Source organism: Leiobunum rupestre, chromosome 7, assembly GCF_980474605.1.
Source record: "Leiobunum rupestre chromosome 7, qqLeiRupe1.1.hap1, whole genome shotgun sequence".
Classification (NCBI taxonomy): domain Eukaryota; kingdom Metazoa; phylum Arthropoda; class Arachnida; order Opiliones; family Sclerosomatidae; genus Leiobunum; species Leiobunum rupestre.
Genome location: NC_143390.1, coordinates 1400857 through 1421313, shown reverse-complemented (window position 1 = coordinate 1421313; position 20457 = coordinate 1400857). Strand labels below are relative to the sequence as shown.

At 32.7% G+C, this 20457-nt stretch overlaps 2 protein-coding genes across 3 annotated transcripts; both read left to right on the top strand.

Moving 5' to 3' along the window:
• The first annotated feature begins 1260 nt into the window (after positions 1-1260).
• Positions 1261-20031, top strand: LOC149933867 (uncharacterized). 2 transcript variants are annotated; one of them, XM_090154716.1, is made up of 8 exons: positions 1261-1364; positions 3772-3887; positions 4876-5085; positions 8031-8213; positions 9060-9203; positions 10728-10883; positions 11598-11801; positions 19948-20031. In XM_090154716.1, the coding sequence occupies exons 2-7, from the start codon at positions 3785-3787 to the stop codon at positions 11798-11800; spliced, it is 999 nt and encodes a 332-aa protein (XP_090010842.1). In that variant the 5' UTR covers positions 1261-1364; positions 3772-3784; the 3' UTR covers position 11801; positions 19948-20031. The 2 variants fall into 2 exon arrangements, with proteins under 2 accessions (XP_090010842.1, XP_090010843.1); XM_090154717.1 differs by lacking the exon at positions 1261-1364 and adding an exon at positions 1867-1883.
• LOC149933868 (uncharacterized) lies at positions 13167-17305 on the top strand. Its single transcript, XM_090154718.1, has one exon. The coding sequence runs from the start codon at positions 13369-13371 to the stop codon at positions 13963-13965; it is 597 nt and encodes a 198-aa protein (XP_090010844.1). The 5' UTR covers positions 13167-13368; the 3' UTR covers positions 13966-17305.
• Positions 20032-20457: the final 426 nt, after the last annotated feature.

The following is a 20457-nucleotide window of genomic DNA, read 5'->3' as shown; positions in this document are numbered from 1 at the left end:
TGAAGCAATAGCGACCCAAAAGGAAGGAAACGTGAGTGAAAATCAGGGGGGTAAACTACCTAAATGATAAATCACCGCATTCGGTCAGCAACTTGTATAGCTAAGTCATTTGGCTTGCTTCAAAATTTCATTGAAAATTTGCTTAAAAAATAAATTAAGTATAGGAATTTTAAATCAATTCGAACTTTTTCATACATAAAATTAGAAAAATTTAAATGTGTCAGAGAAAACCGAACAATCAGAAGACTATAAGCCTATTTACAAATAATTTAAGGTTAACCATGAGCCCAATTTACAGAAAAATTACTAATAAATTATATATCAAAATGTCCAAGACGTCTTAATTTCGTTCAAATACTCGAACCGTTTTTTCTTAATATATTTTTCTTTATGGCCACTAAAATTAAAAGGGGTGGACACATTTCAAATAAATGTTTATGAACAAACCAGATCATCGTATCTGATCAAAAAAGTTCAACTGACTGATCTGTTTTGTAATTTAAAATACTTTTATAAATCAGCTATTTGCTATAGATTTCTAAACAATATTTATACAATCAACTTTGAGCTTTATTTGATATCCGTGAAGTGGACCTAAAAATTTCCTTCCAATGGCGTTTAAATCAATGAATTATAAAATTATACAATCTCTACGTAAAATATACTTAAATAATATTTATCACCAAAGAGTTTAAATTTCATTCTAAATTTTGAAGATTTGAATTGAAGCCAATAAAACAAATTAAGGTTTGACTTAAATAAGATAAGTTTTCACAAAATACGGGGAAAGCCTTTTTCGATTGCTGAATTTTGTATTGGCAAATTTTATTCCGTTAAGAAAAAACTACGTACAATAAATTTTATATAAATAAAATCATCACAAATTTATGTTCATATTGTTTTAAGTTAACTGTTAATATTAAAAAATATATAAACGAATCTGACAGTTACGAACATAAATATTAAACAGTCGAACTATGTTCTTTGTCCCGAGGCGTCAGTAAAACTTACGACCTTTTTTGCCTTAATATTGACTATCTATGGAAATTCCCTTTATTAACACATTGAAAACTAAAAATTAACTTATCTTTGTGCGTGATCTCAATAAACATCTGCCAATTACTGACGTGTACCAAAGGAAATGGCCGTTTTTAGAAGCTTATTAATTTACAACTTTACATATTCAATTTTGGAAGAAAGGAAAATTAATTTTAAATTATGGTTTTTGTGTGCGTGTTTAAATGAAAATTATTTAAGTTGACATTAATGTCTTAGGAATTAACTACTTTAGGAACCTCTTATTAAGCTACATACCTAGTATCAGCGATTGCTGTAGATCCGGAATTACAGTTAGAGCCGGCAAAGTAAGTCTGATTAATTTTTAATATATCGGTTTTGTGGATGGATAATATGATAGTTTTCTTAATTAATTCAGTAAAACCTGTTTCATATTCGTGAAAATAAGCTCTCATTGCGTGTAAATTTACACAGTTTTAGATATTTTTATTAAAATCCGAGAGACCCGAATTCAGAAGCTTTAAGTAAAGGAGGACAGATTAATAAGCCAGCTTCAGTCCCGATTAATTCCCAATTCTGAGTTGTCCGAAATTCTAGTAACCAGGCCTACACCCATAGTTTTACCTATCCAAAGATTCAACATCTTTCTCAGAGCCCAAACAGACTAGAGCCTTTGCAAATTTTGGCCTACAAAAAGACTTTTCAAAGATTCACTTTACGAACCATCAATTCTATTTAACCGGCTTAACTTTTCTAAAAGACTAAATTAAGCTATCTTTTTGCCAACAAAACTAAATATCTTGGTTATTCCGTTCCCTCCAGATGAATTGGCCATTGATTAAAACGACTATCTCAACGATATTTAAGTAAATACCCAAATTTTTGTGCTCTATCCGAATAAATCCATAGATTTTGAATTATTTTAATATATCTTAATAAAGGCTACAGGGCACAAGAAACATTTAATTTACTAATTTTGTTCTTGTGAAATTGTTCTTCAAAAAACAGTGTTAACATAATGCAAATCTGATGGTTAAATAACTCGGGAAAACTTGATTTAGAAGTTATGTTAGTAAATAGGTTTAAATAATCTACGAAATTAAATTTATCTTCATTTAATTTAGTTGTTTAAGTATAATTAAACTTTAAACCGTGCGAAAATACGTTTGCACATTTAGAGGCATTTTATAGAAATAGGGTCTCAAAATTACTCTATATCCAAGTCCATGAGACAGACCACTTTTCGACTACCAACTCGGGGACTTAACGCCAATTTTATTTTAATAAACATAGGTACTTCAGATAAGGTAAAAATTGTGGTGTGGGGCTTTATCGTACAGCTAATCAAAATGGCGGCGAAGATGTTACTTAAATGGCGTATATCGTCGCCACAGCTTTATGGAATATCATATCCGATACCTCAAATGAAACACAATTGTGTATCCTATACCATTTATTTTATTGGTAAATTCTATGTGGTGCCATCTAGCGGTATAGTAGAAATATGATTTTGCGTAATTTTCAAAACAGGTTTTTCGTAAAATATTTAAATCTATTTCCAATAACTTTTTTTAAAATAAAGGAAAGAGAGCTGATGCATTTATCTATCTTTACATGAACGTTAGTTCCTTCTAGATATAATACTAACGGCGTTATATTAACAATCGTAAAAAAATTTAAGAGTCGTGTTACGTAACATACTTTTTCACTGATGACCAATTTTTGTTATAAGACTTACCATCGAATCCATTGTGAACAGCCATATCTTTAATATTTGGATTAATTCCCTCACCGTCTCTCTCATTAAAAAAAATAAAATAAAACACCGTACTTTATCTAGTCCTCTGATGAGGGTCAGGTGTCAAAATCTAACCGACTTCATTTGTCATTTATGGAAAAAAAGGAGTGCCAAACAATAAAGTTTCAATTTTAACTAAATTCCTTTTGAGAAGGATCATTAAAAAGGAGTTTGGAAACGCATTACATTTATGAACCGTCAATCGAAGGGTATTTGTAAGGCAAGATAGTTTAACTTTGGTAACACTTTTGCCTCATTATGTAAAGCGGAAGACCGAAAACTACTTGCTTAGAAATCGAAAACTTTCCAAATACAATATTCAGGAAACAGCACTTTCAGAGCAGCATTGGCCACCCCAACCTACTACTTGTCAATGCCACAAATCTAACGAAATTTTTAAACTATTTTGTTACAAACGCAAACGTTCCTGATCGAGTAAAACCGAGGGGCAGATCACTTTGTTACAAGGTGTCCTAATAATCATGATTAAAAAGTTAGTCATGATTTAATCATTTTTAATCTTTGTACAGCCAAAGCTACAGATTTAATTTTAATCTAATCTAATCATGATTTAATCATACGAGGGGTGTCCTAATAATCATTGGAGTGAGCTGCCAATCGAGTAAAACAACTTTCATGGTCCATCGCGCAAGGTATAGTTTTACGCCGTTGCAATGGTTAAGGTGTTTACTCCGAAGCAATTTAACAATAATTCGATTATTATTAAATTCATAAACCACTCGTGGTTTATCATTTCAACGTGACGTAAAAGATTCTTTTTCGGCGTCATACTACGTCGCTAAAGTGCAAACGTAACTTATTAACATACCTTACAATTAATAATTTTAGTAAATTCTTTATTTTCATTTCTGATTAAAATAATATTTTCGAATAATTACATTTTTATAATACATTTCGAGAAGTATTTAAAAATTTTCTTGTTCCCACCGTTGTAGATAATTAATCCAAATGGCTTCCAAATTAAATGGAGTTCTTTCATTTGCAACTGTTCTTTGTTTAGTTCTGGAGTTTTCTGGCGCTGAGCAATTGTACCATATGCGGCTTTGTAAAGGTAAAAAAACCATTTACAATTGCAATTAATATTCAGAGAAACACTTGGAACAAATAGTTCTGTTTGAATGAGGAAGTACGTTATAAAATGTTTTTTTTATGTGAAGAAGAATTTTTATTCAACCTTGAAATGAACACAGCAACTTAGGTACTAGCGGTTTGATCACAAAAGTCAATTTTGCCTTGGGGAAATTTGAATAAATTGTAATTAGTACATTGTTTTGTGTTATTTTATTTGTTTAAGCACCTATAAATTATGTAATTTAAGTACTTGAGTCCACCCAACGATTCTAATTCCATCAATTAGGTCATTTAATATAGCGGTTACCATAAATTTCCTGAGGGTGTTAAAGGTGTTATACAATTTCAGCGTTAATACACTACACTTCTGGAAAACATTGTTTAAAAACCCGAAATTATTAGTCTTCATTTCTCTACTCATCCTTAGCCACCCTTGGTGGGGGTGGGTATTATCTGTTATTTGTTGTTTTGACCCCGATCTCCAGCTTTTAATTGACTTACAGAACGCTAATTGGCTTTTAAGTCACTAGTTGATTTAGCCAAAGTAGACAGTTAACTCCAATTCGGCGAAACCACCCGGATTTTTTTTAGTAAAATCAACGCGTTGACTTGGGGAAAGCTCCTAAGCTAAAAATATCAGTGTGCACATTTAACTAAGTGTGAAGTATTGATTTGAAATAACAGTGTGATCCCCAATTTCTAAAATACTATATTTAAATATAAGAACGAAATATCTAACCTTGTGGTCTACAAATCAAATCGGTATCAGCATGATCACAGCTACTTTAAATGTTTCAGTTTATTATAATAAATAATTAAGAGGTATTAGTCGATGCATATGAAATGTATTTTAACATTGTTCAAAACAATTTTTGGGGAGGATATAATATTACTGACGAAATTAGAGGGTGATCAACGAGTAAAATACAATTGTAAACAATAATGAAAGTTTTAAATTATTTATACAGGCAAGCCTCAAATTAAGATGAACTGCCCTTATGTGAAACACCAAACTGTTCAAAACGGAACTATTCATTGTTGCAATCAAAATGACCCGACCATTTGCGAAATATCCTGTGACATGAGAAGAGCATCAGCGTATTACCACTTGTTGGGACGTCAGTTCAATGAATGTTTACCAGATGGAAGATGGAGGTTTCCGTTTCCGCGATGCATAAGTATGTCGCATTTACTTCTTTTCTGTACAGAGTAAGGGCCTGTTGCAAAAGCCCTAGCCAAATTGCTAGCCCATAGAACTAAACATGTGCGATTCTAGCAAATCAGACTTTTGCAACGGGCCCTAATTTATTTAAAAAAAGGACTTATTATAGACAGACAGCTTCTACGGCGTATAATATTCTTTTGAGGTGAACAAAGCTTTGTATTGATGTTTCAAGAAATTTCGTAATTTAGATACTTTGTGGCAAATTAAATAACATACTGAATGTGGGTTAGAGGCTAATCATTTAAAATTGTTCTTGTTACGGAATACAATTTTTCAGATCAGCAGTTTTTAGAAAATGAAAACTTGGATGACTTTGACGATAACATTAATTTTTAAATTAGCTGTTAGGAAGGGGCCATTCGTGAATTTCGAAAAGCATTAAGAAGAAAGAGTGGGTTGCTTTAAGCGTGTTTTATAATTCAGGCGGAAGAGCCGGGGTCAATGAAATATGTTGCATTATATCGTAATGCTATAAGTAAATATTCTTACGTTGGCAAATTCCAATCTCATTGATATCTGAAAAACTAACATTTCAACCTAGTAAATGATGATTTCGACTTCAAAGTGGAAATTTTGGAAACCTTTTATACAAAACCATGAATTACACTTAAATTTAAGTGTTATCTAATAAATTTTAATTGTATTGCACCATTAAAATTCCGAGTGTTAAATAATGTTTGTTAAGAAATTTTGTGTTACCCAATGTTCCAACTAGGAAAGGTTTTTCAATACCAATGCGTTTCACCAAATCTTATATGGTCAATTAGAAACCGATAAATTGAAGGTTAAGTAAAAATTCAAGGAGTTAATTTCTAAACAAAAGAAAACCTAAAGAGTTGAGAATCCTCCAGCCATGAAATTGAAATTTCTATTACATTATGCTTACGAAATAAGGTATTTGGAAATAAAATAGTAAACGTTTTCTAGTTTTTTTTGGATAATATAATTCATTTGGAGTATACAATCTTACCATAATCAAAAGTGGTTTGAAAAAATATACGCTGTTAAAATGCGGTTAGATTTAATTTCAAAACCATTTTCTTTGGGCGTATTTATGTAAAATAAATCGAAATATTTTGCTCAAAAAGCTCGTGAAATAAATTTAATAATTTATTAAGTAATAATTTCGTCAGTTTTTAGTTCCACATCGATATATATATATATATATATATATATATATATATATATTCGAACCCAGATTTCCGGCCGCGTAAAATCCAAAACCAACGCCTTTACCAAGCGACATACGCCGTCGTTTCGGAATTCATGTTTGAACTTTTAGCCTTGAACACTTGAATAGTTTGTATTTGGCTAGTTAAGTTGTCGCAATTGTCGTACCTTTTTTCCCGTTATTTACAGCGTTTAAGGTCAAGTGAACCTGAAACTTCACCTCCCCCAACCCAGTGGATTTTCACGAAGGGTGACACGGGCGTGGCGGGAAGTTTGAATTACAGTGTGGGGCTACACAACGTTTACTTTTTCAGGTCTGTCAGGTAAACAGGGGCACAATTTCGACCACCCCTAAATAAAAATACGTTAAAGTCAACTCTTTAACTTAGGATGGTACTTTTTATATCAAACGATAGAACGCGCAGTGCCGTTAATTTCCGCCCCCTCCGACTAACCACCTTAAAGGGAGAGTGACCGAAAAAAAACAGTTGGTCTAATTTGATAGAACTCTTTGACGCGCACGGAGTGCCGTTAATTTCCGCCCCCTCCGACCAACCCCGTTAAAGGGAGAGTGACCGAAAAAAACAGTTGGTCTCATTCGATTGAACTCTTTGACGCGCACGCAGTTCCGTTAATTTCCACCCCCTCAGACCAACCCCCTAAAAGGGAGATTGACCAAAAAAACAAGTTGGTCTCATTCGATAGAACCTTTTGACGCGCAGGCAGTGCCGTTAATTTCCGCCCCCTCCGACTAACCCCTTTAAAGGGAGAGTGACCAAAAAAACCGTTGGTCTCATTTGATAGAACTCTTTGACACGCACGGAGTGCCGTTAATTTCCGCCCCCTACGACTAACCCCCTTAAAGGGAGAGTGACCGAAAAAAAAACAGTTGGTCTCATTCGATAGAACTCTTTGACGCGCACGTAGTGCCGTTAATATCCACCCCTCCGACCCCTCTTAAAGGGAGAGTGATCCAAAAAACAAGTTAATAAATTCATGGGAATTTTTTATGAATTTGCGAATTTACATGACTTTTGGTGCCTAAACTACCCAAATGTTTAATATAAATTTCCTAAAAGAAACCCATTTTAATCCCAGTTTTAGAATTTCTTTAAATCATATTTCCAGTAATTTCAATAATTTAAAAGAAATATGTTCATTCACTCTCTAACTATGAATGGCAATTTTTATATCAAACGATAAGAAATAACGTAGCCTCAACAGCTTTTGTATTAGTTTGCCTACTGGTGTCTACTAAGGGTTTGCCCACTCGAATACACTGATATTTTTTTAAAATAGAGCTAATACCCAAGGCACCACCTTCGACCACATAATGGAACTAATATTACGGCCTGGGCCGACTTGTTCTAGCTGCAGTCATTTTATCCGGTGCTTCACGGATTGCGCTGAAATATATCTTGAACTGAGGTTAAAATTGCCTCACCTTGGTTTTTGTTAAAAATTCCTGACCAAAGGTAGAGTTCCCATTCTAGATTTGTCTTAGAAGTTAATTTTCATTTTAATTTTATATTATTTTAAGTAAAGTGCATTTTTGTAAAAAATTTTAACGTGTGTAGACGTAAGTACTGAATGTTATTTGCCTTCTCATTCTCAAATCAAAACGATTGACTTTCTTATACCTCAAAATAATAATTTTCCTAATATACAGTTGTAAAACTAACAGCACATTAATAAATACAATTTTTATATCGCTTTATTTGTGTACAGAATTGCAGAGCCCGACAGCCTGTTACGCGTTAGATAAACCAGCAAATGGAGCTACAGTTTGCACTGTACAAGGTTGTTTTACCAAATGCTACCCGGGCTATACTTTGTTCGGTAAAACTCCCGTGTTGTGTAAAAAATTCACAGGCCACTTTCAAATGGACGCACCTTGGCCTCAATGCAAACGTAAGTGGTCGTCGGTTTTTTGTAAAGAATTCTTTGAAAGAACTGTTGTACGAAAGTAGCACGTAACCTTACCTTTGATAGCTAACCGTTATTCGTAAGGGCCATTATTAACTAACTTACTTCGTAGAAGAAGCAAGCTAAACAACGCAATGATAAATTGCAGTACAACAAAATAACGCTATTCGTCGTTGAAATTTCATTCTCATAAAAATAATTGTTCATCAAACTAGGACAGTGTAGCCAAGTTCGAACCCATGAGCACGAATGATTTTTTTTAACACACAAAATGAAAGCGCCCCGTTTCCACGGCTCTAACTTTCCGGAAATAAGGAAACTAAATTGGCGCAACAAAACGTATGGCAGCCCTTTAAATTAAATTTATTGAGATGGATTAATCGACGCAATTATAGCAAGCAGCAACGAAAAACGATTTTGCGATATAAATCAATGGCGATCGCTTCCATGACATCTCACAAACCTTTTTGAAAGGATCTTAAAGCGCGTCAAAAAAAATTAACCGTGAGACAGACACGCGTTAAAATTGATAAGGCTTAAATAAAATATTTTTAAAAGTGAGCGTCGTTAATAAATTTCTTGAAGTCGCTAGATATACTCGATACGATTCTATTTTTCTTAGTATCTGAAATATTTTTATTGAGCAACGTTTAAACAAGTTATGTCGTTGACGTTACGTTGAAGAAATAATTTAATTTAATTATTAATAATTCTTTTATACAATATTATAAAGGCTTTACATTTATTGCATGGTTATAACTATTTATTAAGTGGCTTAAAAAACCCGAATAAAAAACAAAAAGAATAGATAACAAACAAATTATTTAACAGTAACACACCGAACGGAAACTTGTACGGTTGAGGACGAAAGACGATGTTGGAATTCCGAGATGAAATGTGAGAAAGAGACCGAGGCTCCTGGTTGTTATATTCCACGCAACCCGGGGACACCCAAGTGCGTCTGCAAAAATATAGGTTCGTAGAAATTCTTCCTTGAGGTCCAATATATTTTTTCAGGTAAGAAAGGACAAGGACGACCATCGCGACATAATCGAGAGATTTCTTGCCAAGATGCTCAATCGCATTCGTAAAAGAGCAAATTGCTTTTATTGTTGATTGGTTCTTGTTCCAATGAAAATTCTCCATAATCGCGATGTCTAGTTAAAGGTATATTTCTACCCCCACATAGAACTATTTTTAGTAATCAGCTCTATTCGTTTTCTATTAAGTGGAGCTTATGGTCTACTGACACAGTATCAATTTGCATATCTATTGAAGTACGTTTTCCATTTCTAATATTGCGGAGATTTCCGTAAGATAGATCAGCGGAAGTGTTATATTTTGTGTTTTCGTAAATATTGAATTCCCAATGGCTTCTTTCCAGTTATTATAGCTTTGTGTTACTAATTGTCCGGGATCTTCTGATTTCCTTTTTCCCGCATAATCAGGTGTTAAAACACAATATTTTCAGTTTGCTTTGTTTCCAATTTGAGAGTTCACAAGCCATGCAAAGTTTCCTAACCATATATACTGGAAACTCGGTTTATGACCGCAGAAATAGTAACGGGAAATTTTAAATTGTAATCTGGTTTCCATATGGTTTTTACAATCTAGATTTTATCAAAATAATTTAATATTTATTCTTTTAAATTTGCGATGTCACGAGATTTGTTAATAACTAAGGATTGACAGATCTGATGGTCTTGTTTCACCTGCACTTTCGTCTGGAATATTCGATAACTATGTTTCAGTTCCACCTTCACCTGTAGAAACTGAGTCTAAATCTGCATCGTCGACTCTGATATCTTCGGTAGTTGCAATTCTGTCAATTTTCTGTTTTCTTGTGAAAGAGTTTAAATTACTTTGCGAATGTTTTTTGCCATATTTTTTAATTATAAAGCACGAAATTTAGTTTTAAAAATTGGTTAGGGATCGCTCAACCTCGACGACAATCGTGTGCTAACCTCTCATTAGAGCGGGTGTAAATAGATGTCTAGCAATTAATCAAGTTCCCCGGAATAGAGGCTTTCTGAAACATGTTGATTAATAGAACTCATAATGCATTGGAGATATAAGAACAGACTAAACATGTATTAACCAGAATATGTTATTAGATATGTTTAGAGAGCGTGTAGGATTGAAGCACGTACTAACTGTATACAAAAAGGGTCGTCTACACGTTATACAAGTTTTTCCTACCCTTTTTCAGAGCTGGCTTAACCACTATATTTTCGACTGCTTTAGTTTGGAATTATAGGCAAATTATTTTTATTAAGGCTTCGTTCATACTTATTTTCTTCTTCTACCTGGGGTGGGTCCCCTGGGTGCGCCTCTGAACTGGAATCAGGTCATCCTTAATAATGTATTTAATCCTTTTCATTTTAATGTTCACACTATTTTTTAAAACAGTGCTAAAAATTGATTTTTATTCCACATCAACAATTACGTGATATGGTAATTGTTATTTAAAAAAATCTGCTTATTTTTTACATTGCACAGAGACAAAGGGAAACTGCAGCGTCGTGGAAAAATTGCAGTGCAGAGAACAAAAACCAGATTGTTTCCCAGGAGACGAAAACGGCAAAGGCCGGTACCACGAGACCAGAACTTGTATAAGAACTTCTAGAGGCGTTTCTTGTACATGCAAGGAAATAAGTATGTATATTTTCATGTGTTGCCTGTGGTTGTCTGTTTGTCTGCCAACTGGAAAGAGTTTTGAGTTTTGTTTCGTGTGGTCATCCCGTCGGCGTGATTTCTCACTCGGTCTCGACACAGTTTCGTTTTTCTTCTGGTTAATTGGCCATAGGAACCTTAACGTCAACAACATTAGTTAGTAAACTTAGATTGTTAAATTTATTTTTCAGAAGTTAATACCTTAAATAAAGCATCCTATTCTCTGCACGGGCTTCGGTTTAAATGATAGGATCGAACATCCATACCTCGGTCTTTGGAATGCTATGTAGCGATACCAGATAAATCTTTGTCATCAGATTTTATTAGGTGATTTAGCAATCATATAATAACGCTCACCACTTTTAGAAATGTTCGTTACATATCATTAAAATAAAACGTTCAGGGCCATACTTATGTTTTTTTTCTGTCAGTAGTCCAAACTTCCATTGAAAACAAACCGATTTAGGGCTTGGCACTTGTTTGTAAAGCCCGTTTACGATTTCTACTATTATATTTTTATCTGTGCTTGACAATGGTAGATTGTTTATCGACAGAAGGTCCCTGAATCGTTTTCTGGAGCGGGGAAAAACTTTTTCCATCTTCTTCGTCGAAACACGATTCTGTTATTAACATTGAGTTTAAGACAAAATGTGCTCCGGATTTTAAAATGTTTACTCAATGATTTCACTTTTGCAGAGCCAATGCCATGCGCTGAGTTGTATAAACGTGACCCGTATAGAACATGCTTTGTTCCACTAAGGGGAAATGACATAGTATGCCGTTACCATTGTAATGACGACGAATACATCGAAAAAAATTATTATGGATCCAAACGCATGTGCACAGGAAAAAATAAATGGGAATATGGCAAAAAATTTCCCATATGCCTTCAACGTTAGGGTAAGTTTCAGGCAAAACGCTGCTTTGTAAGCGCTTTCGATCTGTTGATCGGTCGAAATCGGCAGATTGGTATTAATTTGAGCAAGCTCAGAGCACGCAAATGAAAAGTGAAAGTTGATAGGGGCAGTCTCGAGCGCTTAAAAGTGGTTAACTATAAAACACGTTAAATGTTCCTGGGTTGATGACAGCGGTTTCTGAAATTATTTGGTTCCGTATGCGTAGTTATCATTTCCGAGTTTCCCATTGGCGCATTTTCTCATTGGGGCTTTTCCTATTTGCGCAGTGGCCATTTGCACGGCAGAGAATTTCCTCAATAGCGCAGTTTAACATTTGCGCAGTTCTCCGTTTCCGCAGATAACCATTAGTTCAATTTTTTCCCATTATGGCAGGATTTAATTTGCGCGGCTTCTCATGACCTAAATATTGTTTATTAAGCAAATGTTTCTTGAAAATTGGGTTATTTGTTTGTTATTTTTCAATAACCTCGTTTAGCATCCACCTGCACTGGTAGCGTAGGATTAAGGTCCTGTAAATAGCAATGATTTCCATGATTTTCTCTGTTCAAATTACTATCTTGGTAATATATTTCTAGTGTAAGAGCGAATCGTAGTTTCTCGGCCGTTCGGCTAAAATGAAAAAATGTTATCTGCCTAGCTTATAGGCCTGCAGCAGTCATCTTACCTTACCAAGCCTAAGCTCGCGCCAGCTAACTAACCTAAACTAACCTCATCAAAAAGGTATCGTACGCTAAGTATTGGTTCCAGACGGCCAAGAAATTACAAGTTGCTGTTCAAATAAACATATATACCCTAGAGCAATATTTTGCCGTAGAAAACCATTACAGTACGACCGAACATAAAACATACAAAAGCAGTCCAGCTGGATGCTATACAACGTTTTGCCAAAAAAACGCCACGAAATACCTTTTTCCGAGGAAAAAAAGGATTTATATATTTCAAACAGTTTTACTTGTTCTATCCTTACGCTAGATGATAAAATACGCGAAAAAGTAGATAATATAACTAAATAATAAACAAATTTGAAGAAATTAAAAAAACTTACTAATAACTCGTACCAATAGGTCTTCGAGCGAATCTCGGATCTATTAGATCCGAGATTCGCTCGAAGACCTATCGGTACGAGTTACTAGTGAGTTTTTTAATTTCTTCAAATTTGTTTAGGATTTAGTTAAATTATCCCTTTTAATTATGGACTTATCTACTTTTTCGCGTATTTTATCATCCTTCTCACGGTCCATAGGTGGTCTTTTCTAACTTAACCTATCCTTACGATAACAGATTATAAGATTATTAAAAAGAGATACGAAATATTGCGTAACTAAGATATTCATACAATACTATTAGAAGTAAAAAACCAACCGAGACTATAAAATCATCTGTAACCGGCGAATGAACTTCATAACCCAGGCAGAGCATGAGGCAACCGTCACGTTACTCTCTCTAATATCTGTTTTTTATAGGTGAGATACTTTTTTTTTTACTACCTTATATTTTGATACGTTCTTTAATGTAACTCTGCCTGGGCTTATAATAACTATTAAGTAAACATGCCTACGGAAACTCGTCAGCAGTCGACGACGGGTCTTGATACAATAATAGCAGAAATAAAGAAAGTGCAAGAATCGCAAAAAGACCAAGCTAAAACGCTAAGTGAAATAAATACTAGAATAGATAACACAGCCGCAAAACTAAATAACATTGAAAACAAATTTGATGACATAATAGAAGACATAAAGACTGTTAAATATGATATGGGTCTTCTAGAAGCCAGAACCAGCACTAGACTTACTTATAATGAAGAAAAACTCGAAAAACAAAGATTAAGATTAGAAAACATAGATGTTACACTAAGGCGTAATAACCTTATAATAAAAGGCTTACAAGATAACGAGACCGAAACTAGAGCAGACCTAGTAGAAAAAATAGGTAACCTTCTCTATAGTAAATTGGAGATTGAATCAACCATAGTGCAAAGTCAAGTATATAGGAAAGGCCCCTTTAACCAAAATAAAACTAGATCGGTGGTATACAAAGCGGAAAGTTATGATTTTAAATTAAAACTACTCTCAAAAAGTTCTAAACTCAAGGGAAGTAATATATATTTAACCCATGATTATACACCGGAACAAGAAACAGCTAGATAACACCTAAGGTTATTTGCCAAATCGAAACTGCCAGAAAAAACTAAAATATTGGGTGCTACAAAAATTATAATAGGGAACGAGATATTCAAGTATGACTTTCAACAGGAAAAGGTTGTAAAAGAAAAATAATAACAATGTAATATAGTGAATTTAAAAAGCTTTATGTTAAATATAGTTTATTGTAACGTCAAAAGTGCCTCCGCTAATTTTCTAAAACTAGTTGGTAACTGTCAAATACATATCCCAGAAGAAATTGATATATTCGCGCTAAATGAAACTTGGTATAATCATGAATATGGTGATTATCTTGAGAACTATGTTTATACCGGTAGGGGACGAGATGTTGGACGTGGGGGAGGAGTTGGTTTTTATGTCAAAAGACATTTAAATTTCGAAGTAATAGAAAACGTTAGTGTAAATAATGAACATATCGAATCATATGGTATAAATATCGGAAATATTTCTATATGCATAATCTATAGAACAGGCCCTAGCTTTAGGCCATTCTTTGAAGAATATAGCAATATCTTACATAATTTAGGGCACGTAAACCGGAAAAAATTATAATTGGTGATTATAACATTAACCTTTTAAATAAAAATTGTAATACAGACCTTCTATTAGACTTACACTCTAGTTTAGGATTATCTCAACTTGTAAAAAGTCCAACGCGAGTAACTTCAGAGTCGCAAACTCTAATAGATCATTGCTATACGAACCTAAACTTAAATATTGTTATTCAAAAAGAATGGGCTATCGCTGATCATTACCCGATTACTATCAAAATCAACAATATAATTATAGAAAAACCTACGAAAGAGGGTAGAGATTTTAGTAATAAAAATATAAACAATTTTTTAGAAAAAATTCAATTATTAAAATGGGAAAAATATATCAAACCAGCGAAATAAATCTTGCGTTTGATCTATTTCTTGATAATTTCTTAAAAATATATAATGAGAATTTTCCATACCGCAAAATAAAAAAATATAAAATCTCCTGCCAGTGGATCACTCCCGATTTAATAAATTTAATAAAAACCAAAAATAAATTAAAGAAAAAATACAGCATCTACCCTAACGAAGACAATCTTAACAACTATAGATCGGCTCGAAACTACTGTAATAACTGTATAAGAAACGCAAGAAATAACTACTATAGAAATAAATTAAATCCAGTGAAAAATAATTTAAAAACCATTTGGAAAACTGTAAATAATTTAATAGGTAAAACAAAAAAAGTCCAAAGCAATATTGCTGTTAGCCCCGAAAATCTTAATAACTTTTTTAACTCCCGTCCACCAAACAATCAAAACATACAAAACAACGATAAAACTTTCGCTAATGTAAAAAGGTTAAAAAACTCGTTTTACCTATCAGAAGTAACTGATAAAGAATTAGAAGAAGTAATTTTAAACTTAAAAACCGACTCCTCTCCCGGTTTAGATGAAATTTCACCAAAAATTGTAAACTTATCAGTTCAATATATCAAACAACCTTTACTGTATCTAATCAATCGGTCCTTCACTACAGGTATTTATCCCAAAGCTTTAAAAAAAACCATAATAGTCCCTATATATAAACGTGGAGATAGGAAGTTACCAAACAACTATAGGCCAATTTCCTTACTTTCAATTCTTGCGAAAATTTTTGACATCCTCTTTTATACTCGACTAATTAACTTTTGTAATAAATATAAAATCCTAACAGACAAACAATACGGTTTTAGAGCAAACAGTAACACAGAATTGGCATTAAATACTGTGTATAAAAAATCATAAACAACCTAGATCAAAGTAACTACGTTGTAGGAGTTTTTTTGGACCTAAAAAAAGCCTTTGATTATGTGAACCACAAAAGACTACTGCATAAATTATATTTACTGGGAATTCGGGGCTCCAGTCACAATTGGATCGCGTCCTACTTAACTGAACGTAAAACTCAAACAAAAGCTAATAACGAACTATCCAGTGAAACTCAAATTAAATGTGGAGTCCCGCAAGGCTCAGTATTATCACCAATCCTTTTTAACTTGTATATTAATGATATGTAGACTGAATCTATGGAAGAAGACTTTTACTTATACGCAGACGATACACTGGGGTTAATGGGTGGACCGAACTTAGACGCAATAATTAGCTCCTTAAACTTAAAATTAAAAGACATCTATATATGGCTCTCAAATAATGACTTAGAACTAAATATAGATAAAACAGTGTACATGATATTTGTAAATAAAAATAAGAATATACAAAATAACGTTAATTTAACGATAAATAATATAAACCTAGAAAAAGTAACTAACTATAAATATTTAGGTCTACACTTTGATAGTCAATTAAATTGGAATAACCATGTTGCTAAATTAGCCAATGAAATCTCCCACAGTATATATACAATAGCAAAAAATCGTACCATATTAACGGACAATATTTGTAAACAACTGTATTATGCTCTTATCTATTCGCGTATTGCCTATTGTATCACCATATGGGGTAACACAACTCAAACTAATTTAAAGCGTATTTTTTTATTACAAAAAAGAATTGTAAGAACAATAGCTCGTAAAGATTATATAACGCCATCAAAACCGCTATTTTCTAATTTAAAATTTACACATATTCAAATCGATAACAATTTATAATCATAACAATTTTCCTTTAAATAATGTTAACAAAACGTATGTTAGACGCAAAAATTTATTAACAGTACCACAAGTAAAAACTTCCAAAAAACTAAATTCAATTTTTTATAAAGGAGTAAAACTATTCAATGAATGTATAACTATGGAGACTAAAACAGTAACTAAATTTAAGAAACTGGCAAAAGAACGAGTAAATAATCAAACGTATGGTATCCCATAACAATTAGTGCAAATATACATTGCCATAATGATCAGTACTGTATATGTTTTTATTGTCATTGTTTTTTTTTTGTTTTTTTTTTCTTTTTACAATTACTCATATTTTTACTTATTTATCTATGATATGTAAAATATATTAAACATCCGCCTGTCTGTGGTTGTGGCCTAAAAGTCATCTGTGACTTGGCCGTGGATATGAAGAACTGTATACCTCGCACGGAGAACAAATAAAGAATTATTATTATTATTATTATTATTATAACAAGTTGGCAAGCCAATATATACCTCTCCTCGGAAGAATTGTCCCAAGTGTTATTATTTTCACGAGATAACCCTCAAAGATATATCTCCGCAATTTAGAGTTATTTGTTAAAAATGTTATCCCAGTTCTATCCCGCCCGGTATAAAATTTAATTATAATTAAAATAATTGAGACGAAACGACCAATTTTAATTTATTCAGAATATCATAAGTTAAGTAGTTACAGCAGTGAGTTAGACGTTCTATAACAATGCACAATTGAATGAAACCCTTTTTCCAGTACAAGTTTTTCAGTGGAATATAATACAAAGCAAATTTTAATGAAAGAAATAGCTACAGAGGGTATTATAACGACCATTCGCTTTTTGGTATATATTTTAACGGAATCGGGCCGATTTTAATTAAACGGTAGTTTATCGAAATTTTGTTAAAATAATATTCCCTAAGGTCGCGCGATAAATTTACGAGAATAATTTCCCGTCGCCGTTATATCGCAAATTTAGTTGATTTGGGATTGCCAGAACTGTAATGTTGTGGGCGAGTGATTAGAAATAAAATGTCAACCAGAATTATGCAAAATTATAAATGTTTATTTTTATTCAGAACAGTCTATGTAACGTTCTAGATTCAACTTTCATCAATAACCCAACAATATATATCCCTCCTACGTAATTGTGCAGAACTGGTACTCAAGTGTCCAATGCTAGATTTGTCTTAGTTCATCGTGATTGAAAAATAAACCAAAACACACTTACGTAAATATCATAAATTATACCGAGTAATTTTAACTAAATTCAAACTACCTTACTATAAACTCTTTTCTTAATTAACAGCTGAGAGCTGTTCGCTACTAATATCTTCCAATCTACTTAAATAGCCTCACAGGTTGAGTTGATAATTTCAAGGGTATAATTAGGTTATTCCAATTCAAAAAAACAATCAATTTTATCTTACAGCTGACTTGAGTTAGTTCACAATTACTTTAACACTTTCAGTCTTAAACACGCACTGTTCATACACTTAAGTCCATCCTCTCACGTTCAAACGCGAAACACAATTTTACTCTTTCAATGACCAAAGACCGAACATACTAATTAAAACCGCAAAGTTACCTCATAACTTTTGACCCACACCAGGACCCCGTCCTGTTGTAGTTCGTCTGACCGCCAAGAACTAAGAAAGACTAATCTTCCATATTCACGGCAACGGCTTTATATACGATTATTTGATGTTTTTTAGACCCGTCAAGATTTGACTAAAGTTCGAAAAATTTAAGAGATTATATTTTTACCCGGTTTGATTGATAGTTCTCCATACGGTGGCGCTATATTATTACTTTTATATAGTTTCCACGGGAGTTTTGAATAATTATCCTTTTTCTAAGCGTTATTAAAAGGTAAAAAACCCGCCTTATCATAATGGTTTCTTTACTTTTTACATTTCTAAAGGAAGTCAATGGCTCGGCGGTAAACTATCGGCATTGTAACGATGCGACCCGTGTTCAATTCCTGAACACGATCAAATAAAGTAAAATGCTCAGATATTTAATTAAATATAATATTAATATAATTTATAAATATTTAATTAAATATAAGATTAATATAATTTATAAATATTTAATTAATTATAAGATTAATATAATTTATTAATATTTCATTAAATATAAGATTAATATAATTTATAAATATTTCATTAAATATAAGATTAATATAATTTATAAATATTTCATTAAATATAAGATTAATATAATTTATAAATATTTCATTAAATATAAGATTAATATAATTTATAAATATTTAAAATGATGTAGAATAAATTATAGTACCTAACGTTATAACTGTAAATGACATTCGCCAAAGCTGTTTTTTAGAAAAACACCGTAACTTAACAAGCGTTGGTGGCTGAGTGGTTAGAGTAAATCTCTTGCACGAGGCACACCCGGGTTCGATTGCCGGCCGGCGCCAAGAAATCGCAAATTGATACTAAGACGAATACCGTGAACAATTGGTGGAAACTTTGTCCCCTCGGCGAGGTAAAAACAGTCGACTAGTTTCGGCAGTGTTAGTGCCATCTCTATTATTTAAGTCATGAGGAGCCCCCTAAATGGGAAACCGCGCACGTGAAACTGGTGCAAATGGATAACCGCGAAATTGCATGTGCACTTATAGGAACTTCGCAAATGAGAACTGCGCAATTGGACCATTAAATCTGAAATATGTTGTAACGCAACATTTGATGTTATTTGGAGGTTGCTATATATATATATATATATATATATATATATATATATATATATATATATATATAACGTTTTTCTGTAGGGAAATCTAATTTATCAATTATTTTAATGTTATTTAGAACTTCTGTTTCTATTGGTTTTAAAATTATGATTAGTTGTCGAGATGTAAGAAAAAATCACTTTAACTTTGAATGAAATTTAAAAATGATTAATCTATGACCCTGTTGTCAATGAGGAGGCAGGAGTGATTGTAATGTAATTTTATTGGTTAGCTTTTTATTTGTTACTCTGTCTTCCGAGTGAGGGCGTTATTTGTGAGCAGCGCTGATGAACTTAAATTCGCCCCGAACAATTCCGCCACAAAATGTCTTATTTACACGCTGTTGCTTATGTCCATATTTCTTACCTTTTTGCCAAGTGTGGACCACATTTGCTTTAATTTAAAAATAGCCTTTTCAAGTGAGGGAAACTCCTACATAAATTTTAGGCCAAGAAAAAGATTTGTCAACAGTTTCGTGAAATCTATTTTGGTACCCCAAAAACTAAGTTCATTTGCTACAGAGACTCGAAAGCATCGTACAAAAAACGCAATTAATTCAATCCTAATTTTCATTTCAAAGGTTTTATCTACACACAGCTCGAGAAGGCAGATGGACTGCAAAAAGAAGATACAATAAGAATAAATAAATGAAGTATTAGCATTATAGACTGTTTTATTTTAAAAGCTAATTAAATTTAAAAACTAGGCTTAGATAAAAGTCTAAATAGTTTCGGTTCTAGCCCGGGGGAATAAACACTTTCTAAAGATAAGTAAACCGTTAACATCTACATAAAATTAAGTTATTCATTTTATAAGAATGAGAGCTACAGGCTTTACCACAAACTAGCTTAGAAAATTCTTATTTGAATTAATTTTCGAACAGATTTAACGAAATTTGGTAAGTATTGTAGTAGAACTGCTAATTCCTTTAAAGTTAAATTATGTTACTAAATCAAACAACTTTGAAATTGTTTCCTTGACCCAGTGAAATTCAATGCTTGATATTAAGTTGAGCTTTTTCGGGGCTAATTACGATTACCATCGAAGAACACATACGGTCCATTTTTTTTTCAAATTATGAGTGTAAGAT

Excerpts from the sequence above, each read along its gene's own strand:
- LOC149933867 (XM_090154716.1), top strand. The coding sequence starts at position 3,785 with ATGGCTTCCAAATTAAATGGAGTTCTTTCATTTGCAACTGTTCTTTGT. Across the intron at positions 9,204-10,727 it reads GTGCGTCTGCAAAAATATAG|AGACAAAGGGAAACTGCAGC; the intron begins GTTCGTAGAAAT and ends TACATTGCACAG. Across the intron at positions 10,884-11,597 it reads TTGTACATGCAAGGAAATAA|AGCCAATGCCATGCGCTGAG; the intron begins GTATGTATATTT and ends TCACTTTTGCAG.
- LOC149933868 (XM_090154718.1), top strand. The coding sequence starts at position 13,369 with ATGCCTACGGAAACTCGTCAGCAGTCGACGACGGGTCTTGATACAATA.